General features: G+C 37.5%; 1 protein-coding gene across 3 annotated transcripts in view; it reads right to left on the reverse strand.

The window, feature by feature from the left end:
* Positions 1–15,758, reverse strand: part of LOC140876397 (probable acyl-activating enzyme 16, chloroplastic) — a 32,961-nt gene extending 17,203 nt beyond the window's left edge. Inside the window, exons 1-6 of one of the 3 annotated variants that reach the window (XM_073280346.1) lie at positions 15,300–15,757; positions 13,944–14,135; positions 12,948–13,062; positions 12,076–12,163; positions 7,211–7,422; positions 6,562–6,680 (exon numbers count right to left, since the gene is read on the reverse strand). In XM_073280346.1, coding sequence (XP_073136447.1) covers positions 6,562–6,680; positions 7,211–7,422; positions 12,076–12,163; positions 12,948–13,062; positions 13,944–14,135; positions 15,300–15,470 — 897 coding nt within the window. In that variant the 5' untranslated portion in view covers positions 15,471–15,757. Of the gene's footprint in view, positions 1–6,561; positions 6,681–7,210; positions 7,423–12,075; positions 12,164–12,947; positions 13,086–13,943; positions 14,136–15,299 lie in introns of those variants that run through there. The other 2 variants (XM_073280347.1, XM_073280348.1) reach the window with 2 other exon arrangements.
* Positions 15,759–19,415: the final 3,657 nt, after the last annotated feature.

Here is a 19,415-nt window from a genome sequence, read left to right on the forward strand (position 1 = left end):
ACCCCAGTGCAGGGAAGAAGGAGAGTGCATGAACTGAGATAATTTGCAGTGTTGTAAATGGCGGAAGGCGGTCCCGGACCCTCGGCCGCTTAGGCGATTGAATTTTTTTTAAGCATTTTTTATGGGTAATCATATATAGTCATGCAATGTAATAAAAAAAAGTATGTAAAAGTAGGTGAAATATGCAAAAACTAACCTAAAATGCTTGCTGGTGGCGGCTGGCGGCAGCGATGGCGGGCAGCTTGAGGTGTGTGGTGGAGGGTAGGGAGCAAAAATGAAAAACAAAAAGAAAGTGGCTAGTGTTTTTGAAATAAGTCAATAACTAGGGTTTTAAAATGGGTAGACTTTGACAAGGTTTTTAAAATTTATTGACTTTTGACTAGAATCTTAAAATTAGTTGACTCTTGACCTTTGACTGAATTTAAAAATGTGTTGACCGCCTTGGCCGCCTCACCCGCCCGAGCGCCCGCCACCGCCGCCTCGCCCGTCGGACAGCTTGGGCCGCCTGGAAAGGCCGCCTCATGCCAAGGCGTGGCGGTCGAGGACCGCCTACCACCTAGGCGGCCGCCTTGACCGCCATTTAGAACACTGATAATTTGTTAATAGCAAAGGCAATGTCAGGCCGAGTAAAAGACAAATACTGCAGAATCCCCACTGTTTGACGATACAGGGTGGCATCAGCAGGGGAAGAGCCGTCCAGCAGGTGCAGAGTCGCGGACGTGGCAAGCGGAGATTGAACTGGTTTGGAGTCAGTCATGTTCGTCCGGGTGAGAACATCAAGAAGATATTTTTTCTGCGATAGACAAAGGCCCCCTGCATATGAAGCAACCTCCACACCTAAAAAATATGATAAGGAACCCAGATCCTTGACAGAAAAACGACTGCTTAGGCGATCGATGAAGCCCTGGAGAGCACCAGAATTATTTCCTGTGAGAATGAGATCATCAACACAAGAAGATACATAGTAATTTCGCGAGAACGATAAATAAATAGAGACGTGTCAGCGAGAGAGCAAGTAAAGCCAACACTGATGACAAACTGACGAAGTGCTGTGTACCAAGCGCGCGGTGCCTGTTTGAGACCATAGATTTCCTTGTTCAGTTTACAGACATAGGAGGGTAGCGAATCATCAACAAAACCGGGCGGTTGAGCCATATAGACACAATCGTCCAATTGACCTTGCAGGAAAGCATTATTCACATCCATTTGACGAAGAGACCACCCATTAGAGACAGCCAGAGACAACAAAATGCGAACAGTAGTGGGCTTCGCCACAGGACTAAAGTATCAGAGTAATCATGACCTGGACGCTAATGAATGCCCTTCGCAACAAGGCGAGCCTTGTAGCGATCAACAGAGCCATCCGGTTTCCGTTTAAGCCGAAACACCCATTTGCAGCCAACCACATTCTGAGAGACGTTAGAGGGAACAAGATCCCATGTGTGATTACGAAAAAGAGCATCAAACTCCTCAGACATGGCTGCACGCCAGCGAGATCCTTGAGAGCGGAAGTATGTGTGGTTGGTTCAGATGTAGTGGAGTCAGGAACGACGGTGAGGCCAAAGCGAGGGTTGGGTTTGAATATATTGTTTCTGGAGCGGCTAACCATAGGATGGGTGCTGGATGGTTGGGTAGGGGGCTCGGCCGTTTGGTTGGGTGGAGGTGGTGGTTCTGTCGCGATAGGTGGCGGGTTCGGGGGTGCTATAGCAGGGGTGCAGGTGTTTGGCACAGGGCACGGCTCAAGTGGACAAGTTAGTGAAGGATCAGCAGCCAGGGAATCCTCCATCGGCACATCAGACGGCACTCCCAAAGATGAACCAGCACCAGAACCAACACTGGCAAAGGGAAATTCAGACTCGACAAAGACAACATGACGCGAGACGAAGATTTTGCCAGATGAGAACTCAAAAGACAGGTAGGCACTCTGTGCGAGGGAGTAACCAAGGAAGACACAAGGTGATGAGCGTTGGGTAAGCTTGTGGGAAGTATATGGGTGAAGCCAGGGGTAGCAAAGACAACCAAAGATACGAAGTTTAGAGAGATTGGGGGGACACGGGTTCGAAGGACGATTGGTAGGACAAATTGCGTTTAGGCAGTCTATTGATGAGGTAAACTGTTGTGGCAAAGGCAAAAGGCCAAAACTTGGTAGAGACAGACGCATGATGGAGAAGTGCTAGACCAGTCTCAACAACATGACGATGACGACGTTCAGCGAAGCCATTGTGTTTAGGAGTATGGGGGGGGGGGGGGGGTTGGACAGCTGAGAAATCCCATGCAAACTAAGAAAGTTTTTGAGAGCAAGGAATTCACCACCATTATCAGTGTATAGGGTGAGAATGGGACGACCAAAACGTTTTTCCACAAGTGACTTAAAACACCGAAAAACAGGGAGAACGTCCGACTTATGTTTTAAAGGATAAAGCCAAATATATTTGTTGTAGTGATCAACAAAAATAACATAATATTTATAGTCATCACAAGAGAGAACAGTGGAGGTCCAGACATCAGAAAAAATAAGTTCAAGAGGAAATTGGGAGGATAATGAAGAATAATGAAAAGGTAATTTATGACTTTTATTGCATTGGCAAGAGTTACAATTAAAACGACGCAACGGAGAATTAAAGGACGACAACGACTTAGGCACTACTAATTGACGTAGGACTCGATCAGATGGATGACCTAGACGATGATGTCAGACGGGCAGGGACACGAAAAAAGAAGTAAATGTCAGTGGTGAAGACGGTGTCGGCGCAGACCAGGAGTAGACACCGTCTTTAAGTGGACCCTGATGGAGAATTGCCCCGGTGCGACGGTCCCTCACCTGAAAAGCAGAGGAGGAGAAAACAACCAGGACGTCATTAGATTTACACAGTTGTGAAACTGATAAAAAATTCTTCTGAATTGAAGGCACACACAAGGCATGAGGAAATTGAAGAGAAGCAGGATTAATGGATGGTGAGAGACAACCTGTGTGAGTGATGGGAAGACCAGTGCCGTCACCAACAATTACACCATCAGAACCCACATAAGGGTCATAAAGTGAGAAATTGGCAAGATCAGATGCCACGTGATGAGTGGCGCCGGAGTCAAGAATCCAGTCAGACGGAGAAGACGGTGCAAGCGAGTAAGCCGCAAGGGAAGCAGAAGGACCAGAGGCGGAATAAGACTGCCCAGAAGGTGCCGCAGGAGCTGACATATACTGAAAATCCGGGCAGCGTTTGGCAGAATGCCCCTGACGACCGCAGAACTGACAGCGCCCAAGATAGGGCAGTGGGACACGCTGCCCGTTTGCTGACAGGGACGATTGCGGCGGCTGCCGTGAAGACCAGCCGTCAGGGTGGCGGATTGGTTGGTGGTGCGCGACGGGGGGGTTGTTCGCGACGGACGGCGGAAGCCCCCAGCCGATCTGGCAGACGGGTTGGCGGTGACCGGAAGTGTGATCTGGTTGTCCCTGCGAGCAGCTAGATGAGCTTCATGATTTAGGAGTTTATCATGCAACTCCTCAAACGAGATTGCAGAATCGCGGGTTTGAATAGCATAGGCAAGTTCTTTATAATCATCATCCAGACCATGAAGAACTTTGATGGTGAGATCCTCGATGTCAACAGGTGCATTCATGAGAGCCAGTTCATCAGCTTTGGATTTGATGAACTGCATGTATTCGGTGATGGACTGAGAGCCCTTGATTGGATTGCGAAGTTGCGTCTTTAACTGGGTTATGCGACCACGGGAGGGCTTGCCATAAGTGAGGGCAAGGGTGTTCCAAGCGTCTGCGGATGTGGTGGCAGTAGCAATAAACGGAATCAATGATGGAGATAGTGATCCAATGATAATATTCAGTATCAGTTGATCCTGGCGGATCCAGGAGGTGTACGCAGGATTCAGCGTTGTAGTGGTATCGGTTGTGACGAATTTGGCCGGACAGAGATGAGAACCATCAACAAATCCAAACAAATCATGACCAGTAAGGAGGGTCGTGAACTGCAGACGCCATGAGAGAAAGTTGGAGGAGGTGAGCTTCAAAGGCGCATGAGCAGCAGCATTGAAGGAGATCGGAGTGACAGGGGCAGCAGCTAGAGTGGTGGCGGCGGCCATGGGAAACCGCGGTGGCAGCTCGGCGAAGAAAGAGGGTGGCGGCGGCGGCGGCTGCTTCGTGTATTAGGGTTAGGGATTTTTAGTGGCGTATGCCAGAGGCTCATGATACCATGTAGAAACTGATGGAATAATATTACTTTGGCATATTCCCAAGAAAGAATACAAGACATATATATACAACTAGAAAACCTAAAGATAAAAGAAAAATACAAAATAGAAAACATAAAGAAGATAATATAGAATATATTCCAAGATATAGAATGTATTCCAATAGTTTTGAGCGCTTACCCTTGAAGAAAATCAGCAGTGCCCATGTTTGAGCTCACAAGTATAAAAAAAAAATTAATTGTGTGGCTTAATTATTATAATATATATTATTTTTAAATTTAAAAAAAATTACTTTTTTTATAAAAAAAAAACCACTACATTCTTTTTTCTTTACAAAATACACGCATTGCTTGTGACATATTCCACCAGTGTATAGAATAGTTTCTCAAATGATATCTACAGCTTAATTAAAATGATATGCCTATACATATATTGAGTTAATTTATTTTTATATATTAAATTGAATTGCTATTTCAATCAAATAAAAGTATGATCCTAGTAGTTAATTTTTTTTAATCTAGCAGTTAAGTTTTAATACATCACCAAATTTAATTTAGATAATTTCATAATTTCCTTTAACTAAAAGTTTTAAATATCATTCATCTTGTTAGATATTTTAAATTGAATTGTTATTTCATTTCGTTAGAAAATTTATTGATTGAATTATCATTATTAGTAATATTGCACAGAAATATAATTCATTTATTGTGTTTTTAAGAGCATTTTTTTGTACAATGATCTGTAAGTTAAAATAAAAAAAAAATGTAAATTTGGTTATGGACTATGTGGTGTAAATTCATCTTTTTTTCAACAAAGTCTTGGGTTCAAATCATGTCATTCGCATTAGTTCTAATATTTTTATTTGCCAACTCAACATATGAGTCGAGTTTGAGATTGCTCACAAGCCATATAGCATTTTCACGAATATATAGAATAACAAAACTCAAACCAGATGAACAAACCGAACTCGAGCTTGCAAACCATATAAATGAACATATTCGACAGCCACCTAAACGAGCCGAGCTCAATCTCGAGCTTGCGAGCCACCTAAACGAGCCGAGCTCGAACTTCTGAGCCACCTTAACGAGCTGAGCTCGAGCCCGAGATCGCGAGCCAATTAACGAACATGTTCGCGAGCTAACGAGCACAATATCCTTAAACTGAAGCTCGGCTCGTTAAAATTGTCGAGCTCAAAATAAATCTCGGGCTCGGCTCGATAAGCTTATTGAACGAATTCAAACGAGCTTTTTATCGAGCCAGATTGGTACATTTAAATCCCGAGAATTGACCATGCCGTCCATATGTGACTTGTTAACAAAGAGGTTGAGAAGGGCATGAGAGAGATTTGTGGCAAGTGGCAAGTGGCAACTGAGTGTATATTTGGTATTTATCATCACCATGGATAAATTCTGGAATGAATATTCATTATAAATCATAGTGAATATGGTGTTGCCGAACGACAAAGTTGCATGTATCCAAGTGTAACTAATCTGTTGTACATATTCTTATGTTAAATAACCAACTGTAGTCATATATATGTTACCGTGCCTCAAATTGTTGTGAAATTTAGATTAGACAGGTGATCAGAACTAGTCAGGAAATTGAGAAATTGGCAGATGCACTGCATAGCTTGACAGAAAGTGCAGGGAGTCAATAAACAATACGAAGTCCAAAGTCAAAACTTGACAAAGACTTAGAGAAACTACTATAAATACTTTTAAGTCAGTGTTTATTTTTCTCCGAGATGTAACACAACTCAAAATTTACTTGCAGTTTGTTTTGATCTTATATCGGCCAAGGAGCTGGCTGAGGGTACTCAGTATTCAAAAGTTATTATTTTATTGTTTTAGTCTAGTATTTTGTGCTTAAAGTTAAGGACAACACTTGACAAATATATTTGGAAAATTAGAAATGAGAAAATCCCAGTTTATGCTTCATTTGCATACATAAATTAAATAATATAAGATCCTGTTGATCGGAGACAGTCACGGTGGATAACCCGATCCCTCCATTCGGGGATTTGAGCAGGTCAGGGCATCGAGGATACAAAAATCTCACAACAAAATTTGGAATATTAGTATTTTGGAGAGTGTTGCACGACGCAAGTATATACAAACATCATTTGGATACATATGCCAAATGGTAATATATCGAACAAAAGTTGCACAACATATCTAGTTAGTCTATCTAGAATTACTTTAGGTTATCACTCTTAAAGTAAAGACATCTACAAAAATAAATAGGGAAGTGTTGGTGCTACTTTCTCAGCTGTCCATTGTGACCGTGGACTCATATCCTAATTCTACTGACTAAAAGATAGATTAGTTTACCAGAAAATACAAGAAAGAAACAGCCAACCTGGTGCAGTAGATTCTTGTGCGTAAGCATAACTCCTTTAGGATTCCCTGTTGTACCACTTGTATACATAAGTGTCGCGACATCATCAGAGTTGATTGTTTTATAAGTATATTGTTTTCCTGGAATAAATACCATTAATCAATAATCACTTAATCAATGATATCATCCGGTTTAAAATTTGTTTATTATTCCTAAATGCATACACCAAACTTTCATAAACTGAATTTTTTTGTGCCTAATTAGATGCTAGGTATATTGCTACAAATCCTAAAATAGAAGTGAACATGCAGCCACAACATTATAATGGGACACTGAATTCCATAATAATTTCAAAACAATTTAACTAGCATGCATCCAGTCCAAGAGCTACTATGCTTAGAATTTAGTCTCAATCAACATGTTCAGCTGCGCTCAGCATAGGATTATTGTAGAAGACATGAAACACCATGGTTTGTTGTTTAAGAAACAGAGCTGACTTCTGAAAATGTCAAACAAATCAAATGCTATTTTATGTGAAAATCGAAGTGAAGCTACAAAAATGTCAACTTTAAGTGCAATGTACAATCCAATTTCCTATCTTAGTCATTATGTAATCATGGATGGCTATCACTAATCGACACAATTGAGTAGAAACAGAAGAAAGACTTACTATCATCTTCTGAACAAAGTAAAGCCGTACAACTCTCAAGACCCAAATCTATTATTTCCTTATAACCATAAATAGGCATTTTTAACGCTTCTGCATTTGTGATGCTCGATTTGTCCCCCCATAGCACAATGACAAACCTGATGGTGACTTGAGAGTGGAAGATTCCCGAAACCTTGTTTAGCATAGCAGGATCATCCACAACAAGTGCAACACTGCAGTTATAACAACAAAAGATATAATTAGTTCAAGAAACAATTCAAGCAAAATTAGGTATTTTTTCCTAATTGGTCAAAATACAACTGATATTGTTTCCAAGGCTGCCCTACTTAATTTGGAGAATTCCTACTACATCATCAAGGAATCTCAAAGGAGATGCTGGGAACCATATGCATGGCGACTAGAATTTTATGATGACTTTGACTAGTCTCAAATAAGTGACAGTTGAAAGACAAGGGACCTCATTTTCATTTGGCAAACACAATTCAATTTCTTCACTCTGTGACATTCAAAACACAAAGAAGAAAACACGTGATGCCACAAATAATAGTGAAAATAAATAACTATCATTAAAATCATAAGAAACATTTTCCAATGCTATTACATCAAAATAAAGTTTAAAAATGGATAATTAAATAAATAAACACATAATATATATGCAAATATAAAGAATGAGAGTAAACAAATAAGTAGTATGAAAATTATTCCTGGTTGGAGATTCATATATATATATATATAGAGTAATTTTCATCTGCCCAACCATTCCTGTCCACCTCGTTCCCGACAACTAAAACCCGATACCGGGTTATAGTTGTTTTTTTTAAATTTTTCGCATAAACTAAAACACGTACCGGGTTTTAGTTGTCAGGGACGAGTTGGGCATCATTGGTTGGGCAGATATATAGAAATTTTCAGCTGCCCAACCATGTTTCCCCACTTGGTCCGCGACCACTAAAACCCGGTAGTGGGTTTTAGTGGTTTTTGTTTTTTTTTCGCATCAGGTTTTAGTGGTCGCAGATCAAGTGGGAAAACATGGTTGGGCAGCTGAAAATTTCTCTATATATATATTAAATATGATTAATAAGATAATAACAACAACAAGAGAAATAATACAATTTAATATTATAGCATATGTGTGTGCGTGCACGTAATATAGGCACCTTCTTAAACACCCAACCCTTTCACCAGACCTTCCAACTTGGATAAGCATCCACCACGCATAGACCTTAAGCTATATATTTTTGCCCCTACATACCCTTGACTTGAGATGTTTCAACAGGTTTGAAGTGCCAAACTCGTGGGTTTGGAGGGTGAGAAAAGTAGGGAAAAGTAGAGAGAAAATAAGGGGGGAAAGGGAGGAAAATTAGGGGAAAATAGATAAAATTTGGAATTCTTGAAATTTGTAGAATATTCTCCTTTTACCCAGAGAATATTTACAAAAGGAGATTCTAAAAAACGATCATGCCAAAAACTTATTTTGGAGCCAAAGCCGTGAAAGGGCATTGCCGGAAAATCAGTATTCAGGTACTGTTTTTGAACTTAATATTTTCAGCCATGGTTACCAGACATTTTCTAAAAAAGGTACTGTAGTATAGTACAATGTTCTAAAAGGCGCAGCGTAGAGACAGCCCAGACCGTGGGTGGTCACCCACCACCCTGATTTTTTCAAAGGCGCGTCCCTCTGGGTGCTGCCGCATAAATGGGCCGCCTAGGCGGCTTGAGATTCGCGCGGGAGGATTAGTCTATATATATATATATACACACACACATGCACATACATATTAAAATCGGATTCAAAAATAAAAGAAAAATTAAACAGTTTAGTCCATATTCAATTTAATGTCAAGATATTCAAAAAGAACAAAGACAAAAAGAGAAAATAATGGATGTGACACTTGCTAGTGAAACAAGTATGACACGAGGATGGATTGTTGATGTTGGTGACAAAATTGCTGAGATAAATGTTGAAGATGGAAGTGAACTTCAAGAAGAAGAATTTGTATCGGATGAAGAGGAGCATGTAATGGGTTTTGAATTTGAATCCTATACAGAAGAAATGTTGAAGAAATATGGAGATGAACAAGAAAAAGGATCAGACATATATATGCTAAAGAAAAAACCGCCTAGCGGCATAGGTGCCGTCTAGGCGGCTGCCTATCAATTTTTAGTACACTAGCATAGTATATGTCAACCAGCGGTATTAGGGACTTTAATATTCTCATGGGCTTTAATGTATTGACTTGTACTAGGCCCAATAGTCCCAAGGCCTTAGAAGAATCGAGAAGTTAGGAAGCGAGGTGTTAAAACGTGAGGGAGGAAATGGCAGTTGTTCATTCGATCATTATTCTCATTCTGTAACTAGCTTTGTGCTAGGGAAATACTATCTTTTAGCTAGGGTTTGTAACAGAGTATATCTCTGGGAACATTTCTTAATTGCATTATAATTTCAGCTAATCATTTGGGGGCTAAAAGGGCAGAAGATGAAGAAATTCAATCGATAGGGTTATTGATTGAAGAGTATACACTTGGTTTTCTTTATTTTGGAGATGCATAGTGCGACCTCGAGTTTGAGTTAATTGTCTTCGACACTGGTTGGAAGGATGCAGAACTCATAGAAGATCAAACTTCAATTCCCAACCTTGACCAAACTTCAATTCCCAGCTTTGAGGACAAGGCTGATTTCAAGAGGGCGGTATTGTTAGGAACTTTAATATTGTCATGGGCTTTAATGTATTGTACTTGTACTAGGCCCAATAGTCCCAAGACCTTAGAAGAATCGAGAAGTTACGAAGAGAGGTGTTAAAACGTGTGGGAGGAAATGGCAGTTACACATTCGATCATTATTCTCATTCTGTAACTAGCTTTATGCTAAGGAAATACTAGCTTTTAGCTAGGGTTTGTAACAGAGTATATCTCTGGGAACATTTCTTAATTGCATTATAATTTCAGCTAATCATTTGGGATCCTAACATGCGGTTTGAAATGTCATCAGCAATAACATTTTCCGGAAGCAAATTTACTTTAAGAACCGTTTTAAAATTCTCAAATCCGGTGCTTTCCGTCTTGGAATTTTAAGAAGTGTTCAATATAAAAGTCATGTATCATAAAAAAAAGCATATAACGGAAGAAGGTCAACCATGTGTGGTGGCTAGAAGCAGCCGACGCGCCTCCATGGATGCGTGTGTCCGAAATGCCAGTTTCTAATTTTCTGACAAATGTCCAATGTTTCCAGACTGTTTGTAAAGTTTCCTGATATTTGGACATTTTTTCTTATTTATTCTGAATTTTAAATTTGGTATTGTGTCCACCTGGATACAATTCTATACGAAAAACACAATTTGCTCTTGGTAAGTCATAGAATAATACTGTTATCATGCTAATAGAGTCTCTAACTGGTTTGCCAATAGAAATTGATACTTTAAGTCTAGTATGTGAGGAAATGCTGCCGGATTTCTAATGGGCTTTTGGCATTTGGCATTGGAATCCCTATATGATTGATTCAAAATAAATTTTGCATAGAATTGTATCCAGGTGGACACAATACCAAATTTAATACTGTTCTTATGCTAATAGGGAGTCTATACTTGTCATCCTTATAATATATTGTTCCATATTACCAAATGAATGTATCACTACTCTATTTTACTCAATTTTTATGCTCATAGATTTCATTCATTTATTTGAAACTTAACCAACTCGTATGTCTAAATCCTCGCCAGGTCCTTAAGAAGTCAATCTTTTATTTTCTTCCATCGAAGTAATTTTCAGGAGTGAGATTACAAGATTGGATTAGGAAGCAAAATACTGTAACTGCCATACTCATACCAAGGTGACAGACTTAATTTTATGCTATATTGACACTTCGGGTCAAATAGTTGTGTAATTTCGAGTTGGTTGTGTGTTATTAGTTAAACAGTAGGGTTTGATTCATAGGTCATCCAAGAATGCTTCCGCTAATGCAAACTTTATTTGTTCATCAATAATCTGTATATATGGCTGCTTACTTCTGATACAGACCAAAATCCCTGTATGAATTAGTCGTGGGGAACGTGGGACATTCCAATGGGATAAACCAATAATTTTATAAATCTTAGGTAATAAGTTTATTATTCAACTAGCTTATCTAATGTCCAATAAGCCAACACCATTCCAGATCCAAAAATCATCAGTTCAAACATTTAAATAGCAATATTCACTTTGACAAAGATCACATGTTCATGTATACACTTCAAATAGAAACCTCAATGTACATTTAAATGCAGAACAGAGAACTGTTAACCATCTAAGTTTACTTCATCAATTATGTAGCAAAAAATACAAGTAATGAACTAAAACAAGTCCAGCTTGCAAGATTATGGATACCATTTATCCGAGTTCATAGAGAAGTAGGGATCTATCTCGTTGGTTGCACAAGCTAAAATTTCAACGCTGGAAATGGCATTGTGAGAGCATATGTTACACTACATATCCAATTTTCTTATATTGTAAGGTGATTTGTAAGTTCTACAGATTGGATATTCATGTACCTGTGTAGTTTGTTAGGTTATGTCCAATTAATATAATAATAGGATTAACAAAATAATAGCTCACATAGTAAGTACTGTAGATGTACCCTTCATGACCAAACAACGCAAATCCTAACATAATTATTTTTTAAAAAATTATATCCCAGCATATTCCTATTGTTTAAAATTTGATAGATACAAGTGTAATGATTCCACTCGCGTTTGATTTAACTGTGTGGTTCATAGATCACAATCAATGGCAGACTATGATAGATCTTCGTAAGACATATGTTATGCAAAACTCTTTTTACCTCCAATTCCAATAAGATAAATGCAAATCTGAAATTCAACATTTCATCTAACCTTTCGGAGTGGTGGTAAATCTGCAATAGCTCTTCGGCAGATGACCTTGTACCTCGCACAACATTGATTGCTCCGGTGGCCATAATTCCTAAGGACAACATACCAAATAAATATGAGGTCATGCAGCTATTTAACAGACAACAAAATAGACATTCACATATCCAGTTTCGAATGAAAGAAGATCATAATTTCTGACGGCAGACATCTAAAAGATCATCACAATATCAAGAAATTTCATTCATGTGCCCTTATAAACTAATAAGAATAGTGGAGTGATATCTTATGAATGAAAAGAAACACGCAACGAACCTTGCAGAAGTATTATTCCAGTACCCTTCACTACATCAATGTTTGACGAAATTTTTTTGGCAACAAGCTGGCTCTAAGACAGATGTCTAACATCAGTCAATCTTCCAAGATGGCATCAAAGTATTGTCCAAGAAGGGAAGAAGTAGTTCATTATAGCCTTTCAATTAGATGCATAGTAATACATCATACATGATTCATAAAGTAAATAGTTATTGTTAATCCAAGGGAGAAGAAGATATCATGAAGTTGCAGTAATTATACGTGGAACAGTGCTGACTTGGAAAGGAACATAAGCCTCACATTGCAGATCTAGATATTTGCAATAGCAGAAGTACCAGCAAATGAACGCGCACGGTTAGAGTTTACATATAATTCCAGATGCTAAAATGATCTTAACTATAATATTAGAGTTGGATTTGCATTCTAGGAACAGATATAGACAGCAGACCCGGTTTTGCAGCTTTTGCGAGGATTTTATTTTTCCACTCATCGCATAGGTATGCATGTAAGCTAAAAATACCACATTATTTTCAAATCCTAAAAGAAAAGGAGAACTACCATACCTTGGTCCGCAATAAGCCACCTGCATGAATTATCGGCAAAAAGGGCAATCTTTTCATCTGGCTTTAATCCTATAACTCTTACGCCTTCACAGAAATTCAAAATTTCTTGCTCTAGCTGAAATTTCGGAGGTCAAATTTCTGACCGTCAAGAGAATAGAGAGAACAGAGGTAAAAAAATTATATGGCAATCAATTATTTTTCTAGAACTTCTAACCAAATAGAAAGCATGTGAATAACAATATAAAAACCAATAAAGCAAATATATTTGGCTGCATTGTGCATGTTCCACCATAACATCTATTAGTATATATTTTCGACATGTCCAAACATAAAATAAATTTTTTTTTGAGTCGTGCAATCTGATTTTTATCCCGTGCATTCCTTTGTGATTCCTATCCATGTTCGAAGTTCCATGGAAGTGGTAAAAATGATTTCTTAACTCGTGAATGGAATTCCCACTGCACATCAGGTACACAAGAGTTGCCTGTCTGCAATGTAAGACCTTGCGTTGTTCCTCTCACCAAAATGGGATATTGGCAAGGCAATTAGTTAACTCCGGCTCCCGTATTACCCACTGAGTTTAAATAGCCATGCGAGGTATGCATGCATGCCAAAGTAAATATTTTGGCCCTGTTGACTAGTAAAATTTGAGCCATTTCCCATTCTAGGAGGTCAAAGTCTGCACTAAAGGATGTCAACAACATTGGATTGTTACGAGCGATTTTGATATTTTGGCAGAAAGATTGTTGATAGATCAATTTGAACCAAATAATTTTGCACCTATAATCATTCTTTAAATAGCTGATGTATTAGGTTTGATCAAATGAGTTGTGCATTTTATGGGGAAAAATTATAACCATTTCACACATTAAAACACCTAATTTGAACTACAAAGCATCAACATATATTACATAATATCTGAAATCAAATTTGAACCAAGTCATTATAAGCCTTAAAATTTGATAGAACATGCAGCAAAGAAACAACAAAACTGACCTGTCCATAAGTCATATTTGTAGGTGGGTCGTGGTATGGATCATTTAGTGCCACACGTTCAGCAAATTTTTCAGCACAAATTCTCCAAATATCAGGAACTGTTGTCCATTCTTTAGAGGGTAATACCCCGTTTCCAGATATCAACTTACTTTCTAAAATGGGAGAGAACTTTCTAACTTGAATTTCCTTTGTCTGAAAAATAAAAAGAAACAGATTTTTTAACCCTTCTATCTTTAATACCTTTTCATCATAATTTCTACATCACGATATCATCCATAATGAGATAACCAAGAGAAGAAGGAATAAAAACAAAGTTATATTTTTCCAGAAATAATTATGAACTAAAAAAAACAGAAACCAATGTCATCGTGCATACCGAGAGAAAACAATCACTGCCTATAATATATTTTTACAATTATCTCCAGTTTTCAAGTTCATAATTCAACATCAATTCCTTCACAAATTTGATGATGCCAACGCATTATAACGAAAAAGGAAAGAAAGAAAGCTTTGATAAACAACGTCTTTAAAAATAAGAGCCTAAAAAGTTATAAACCAGAAAATACAGCTTTTATTCTTCTGTCTCATCTTCCTTTTGAAATATAATAACGAAATTCAATTTTGCACCACTCAAGTGTAAAATTTCTTCTGCTTTTGCGGTTTAAAAATCAGTTTAAAAAGGATATAATTCATAAAATTTTATGTCATGTAACACGGTAACCAGACGAGCTTTTCTACATGAGTATTCCTTCAGGCCTGTTATCATGAAACTCGCTGAGACAGTTTTCTGATTCATGGCTATAACTACCCTCTCAACTTCGTCTTCTAGAGACTACCTAGTTTTTAACTCCGACAAGTTACACACATCAAGCAGCAAATCTACATTTGAGTCATGAATATCATCAATTTTCAAATCGAAAAGAGGTACATTTAAACTTTCCAAGAACAACTAATAGATTCAAACGCAAGGTTTTCACACAGTATCAACATTCAGTGACAAACTTCTTCCAAATTTTCAGATTTACTTATGATTTGAAAATTCAAAAAAATAAACCGAAATCGCAAACGAGGTTCACCAAACTATCATTGATCAAACGAAAAACAAACGAAAAAATATTCACACACACGCCCAAAACCTTCCAACAAATGGACAGTTGAGAATACTCATTAGTTAAAAAGCAAAAAAACAATCCCAGTGAGTTATCACCTCCAGCAGCCACTCAAGACGGAGATAAAATTTCCAAATGCAAAAAACACTAAATTCACAAACAATGCAGTTAATCACAGATGAGCATTTCACGAAAAAGAATTTCCAAGCCAACACAGAAAAACATTAAGCGGGCGCTCAAGAAAGACCTCCGCTTCGCAGTAAACTCGGAAATTTCGATTTCTTGTAAGAACAAATGAAAATCTTCTGTGGGGTAACTTGTAGTTGATCAATGTGGTCTGCTCGCACAACAACGGCTTCAAACCATGCGTTGGATCACGTGGTCTCCAGATTAAGCTAGAATTCAGATTCATCATCATGATATGGTCAGACGTGAGAATTGAGAAAGGGGTTTTAACTATTTTTACATAGAACAAGTATATTAGCGAGCGCGAAATCAAGAATTTTCAGTGCAAGAGTACAAATAACTGGAAATCTGAAAACACAATAGAGCTTGTAATCTTCATTGGTAGGAACAATGGAAACATTGAAATTTCCGGAGCTTTTGATTCGGTTGAATACTGTTCGGTTCTTTTACAGAATTCAGTGATAGCGAAATGAAATATAGAGTAAAATAGGATTTGATACAAAAGTATCTAGAAAGCCATTCTTTTACAGAATTCAGTGATAGCGAAATGAAATATAGAGTAAAATAGGATTTGATACAAAAGTATCTAGAAAGCCATAAATTGGTCATTGGTGCATAAATTACTGTCAACTACTCAATTGATAATTCAACTAAACAATATGTTTACCTAACTTACACTGTTTTTTTTCCTTGTTACTCTTATTAAATTCAATTACATATATATTTTTATTTAAATATTATTTTATTGATTAAATGTTTTTGGAAAAATTGTATTTTAAAAAAAAAAATTATTATGCTTGATAAATATCATATTATATTCTTTGTGTTAAATTATACTTATTCATTAATAAAAATATATTGAATAGATAAAATATATGCTCAAATATAATATATTACAAATTATTCTAAATATATAATGAAATAATAATTTTTTCTCGGTATATATTATAATTATATGTTAATAATTACAAATTATTCTAAATATATAATGAAATAATAATTTTCTCTCGGTATATATTATAATTATATGTTAATAAAATAAAAACTCAATAAATAATATATACAATTAAAAAATATTTTTACATTGATAAAGATATAATATATATATATATATGTCCCGTACTCCGAAGATATTATTTTCAATCATAATCATCATTTCATTATTTCAAAATATGATTGATTTGTTGAGAATTCCAAAAAAATATTCAATATTGCGGTTGTAGATTATAAAAAAATTGTATCTCCTAAAAACAACAGTGTATGGCTGTTAAAGAACCAATACGGTTGCGCATGAAAAAACTCACTCATCGTCTCACTTTATATGATTTCGATGAGCAAAAGTTTCTATACTTGATTTAGAAATTTCTCATAAATTTCGTAGTTTCAAGACATTTTATTTTATTTTCAAAATATGTAGTAAAAAATATATTTATTTTGTTATATTTTCATCAATATATTAAAATATATTTTAATTGTGTTCATACTTTATTAATATATGTTGCTTTAATTAGAAATGTCTTCAGAGGAAATGAATAAACACTGTAGATTTTCTCCATTTTTTTCAAGCAAAAGTTATTGGAGTTGAAGCAGTCAACTTGTAGTGACCCTGCATGGAATCACCTACTAACTGGCAACTGATAGCATACATTAAACTTAATACAACAAAATACTTAACAGAGTAAAACGTGCGGAAACATAATCCATAAATTACATATCAGAATAAAATATATCCAGACTTAATATTGTAGTGATACAACCATATCGAAAAACTTAAAAGTAAACATTATACAGCTATATCGAATCCTGCTGTATAATTAACTCCTCAAGGCTCCTGCTCCCTAGTCCTGCCTTGAACTACCAGCTCCGTCCATCCTGCGACCTGCCCCGTGGAATAGGGTGTCCAAGATAACAACTAGGACGTGAGCGCTAACGCTCAGTACATAAACATGAGTAAACATATGTATATAATGCATGCAACATGATGACTGGTAAAAGGTCATCTGAAAAGTCATGCTCAGTACCGGCGCCACATGAGTGCTGCCACCGCACGGTTCAACCTCTGGGTGCAACCACACTCGTCTAGTACACAAGAGTAGTCAGACATACATGTCTCCGTCGTCGCGGTACTCTCAGTGATAGGCTATCGAGTATAGAGCTGAGCGGCTCTATAATCAGATATAACAAGGTATAGGCTCAACGTGTATATGCACATGACATATGAATATGGAAAACGATAAATCATATATCATGCCATATAATAATGCCAAATAAATGCAACATATAAACATGTATACTCGCTGGCAATCTCAGTCAATGTGTACGTACCTCTAGGCTAGTTCAAGTATAATAGATCCTAGGTTCCAAGCCTATATTCAAAAGTTCACCGTATCACTACACAAGTTCTATAAGCCTTAACTAAGCTAATAAGTACTCCCAAAACTTAAATAGATTCCCGGACCATACCTTCATCCGTAGATAGCCCTTTGGAGTCGCTGGTCCCGGATGACTATAACCACACCTTGGTTATTCCAGAACTAAGTGTATAACTCACACTATATAACTGGAGAAGAAAACTCGAAAATTTGTAATTCAAATTGAAATCGAATGAGTCCTATTTATAGGAAAATTTCTGGTCGAGTTCGGGCCCTCCGAACTGGGGTTCGGATCGTCCATTCCAGCTTAATGCATGCATGCAAGACACGTCAGGTTCGGATCGTCCGAACTTCTCTTCGTCCGACACTTGTCAAAATCCATGGCTGGGTAATCCTGCTTGCATGCCATGAGGGAGTTCGGGCCGTCCGATCCTTAGTTTGGATCGTCCGAACTTGCCTTAACTCCGAAGTCAACAAGCCATCTTCGGAGCCCCCGAGTTGCTGAGTTCGGGCCGTCCGAAGTTCTCTTCGGACCATCCGAACTGGCTCAGAAAAATGAAAATCCAATTCTTGATTCTGAAGTCTGATTAAACCCCGAAATTGGTTAATCACCAACCCTTAATCATGTTTAATATATTATTATCTTAAAATGGAATCTGGGTTACTACATTCTCCCCACCTTTAGATATTTTGTCCGCGAAATAAAATCTAAAGACAAATCAAGATAACAATATGAAACATCAAACCATGTTTTATTACAACAACTATAATTACATCTTTACATAGTAATCAAAAGTACAAAGCAAACAACTCAGGATATTCAGCCCGCATATAGCTCTCGGTTTCCCAAATTGCTTCTTCAATACCTCGGCGCTGCCACTGTACCATCACAAGTGGTATAGTCTTGTTCCGAAGAATTTTCTCCTTCCTGTCTAGGATACGGAGTGGTCGTTCAACAAAAGACAGATTTGGTTCTAGCTGAATATCAGTATGCTGGATAATATGATATTCATCAGCTATGTACTGTCGAAGTAACGACACATGAAAAATATTATGTATACTGGAAAGAGATGGCGGTAACGCCAAATGATATGTAACATCTCCAATTTTCTCCAGTATCTGGAAAGGCCCAATGAAACGAGGTGAAAACTTGCCTTTCACACCAAACCTCATCACCTTCCTAAAAGGTGACACTCTTAGGAACACATATTCACCAAGCTCAAACTGAAGTGGCCTGCGGTAAATATTAGCATAACTGGCTTGTCGATCTTGAGCAGCTTTGATCCTCTACTTGATCAAATTTACCTTGTCTACAATCTGTTGCACCAATTCAGGATGAAAGAGTGGGTGCCCAGTGAGCCAACTTGTGGCTATGGGCTTTGATGACTCTTTGTACAAACGATCTTTTGTTTAATGTAATTTACACTTTTATTAATGGCAATGACTTTATCTTTCTTCATATTGTTATATTGTGATATACTATTGTTGTTTTGATAAAGACCTTGAATATACTATAGTGTATGTAAGATGTGGTAGAACATGGGGATGTCTATCATGAAATACATCTTATAGTCACTGTATATTCTAAACTGTTCCTAGTCAATTGAGCCGTCCGATAATAAGGATAAGGATCGCTCGAGTTTGAGACTAGCATTTGCGATGCGGAGTACCACGTTTCATTGGTAGGGAACATGGAGATGTTCGAAGCATGCAAATGGATATTCATAGGATGAATAATCGAACTACCCTATCCGGACTTTCCAAGTGGTTATCACTTATCAAGTGGATAAAGTCCGCGGTTTTGG

Source organism: Henckelia pumila, chromosome 1, assembly GCF_033568475.1.
Source record: "Henckelia pumila isolate YLH828 chromosome 1, ASM3356847v2, whole genome shotgun sequence".
Taxonomy (NCBI): domain Eukaryota; kingdom Viridiplantae; phylum Streptophyta; class Magnoliopsida; order Lamiales; family Gesneriaceae; genus Henckelia; species Henckelia pumila.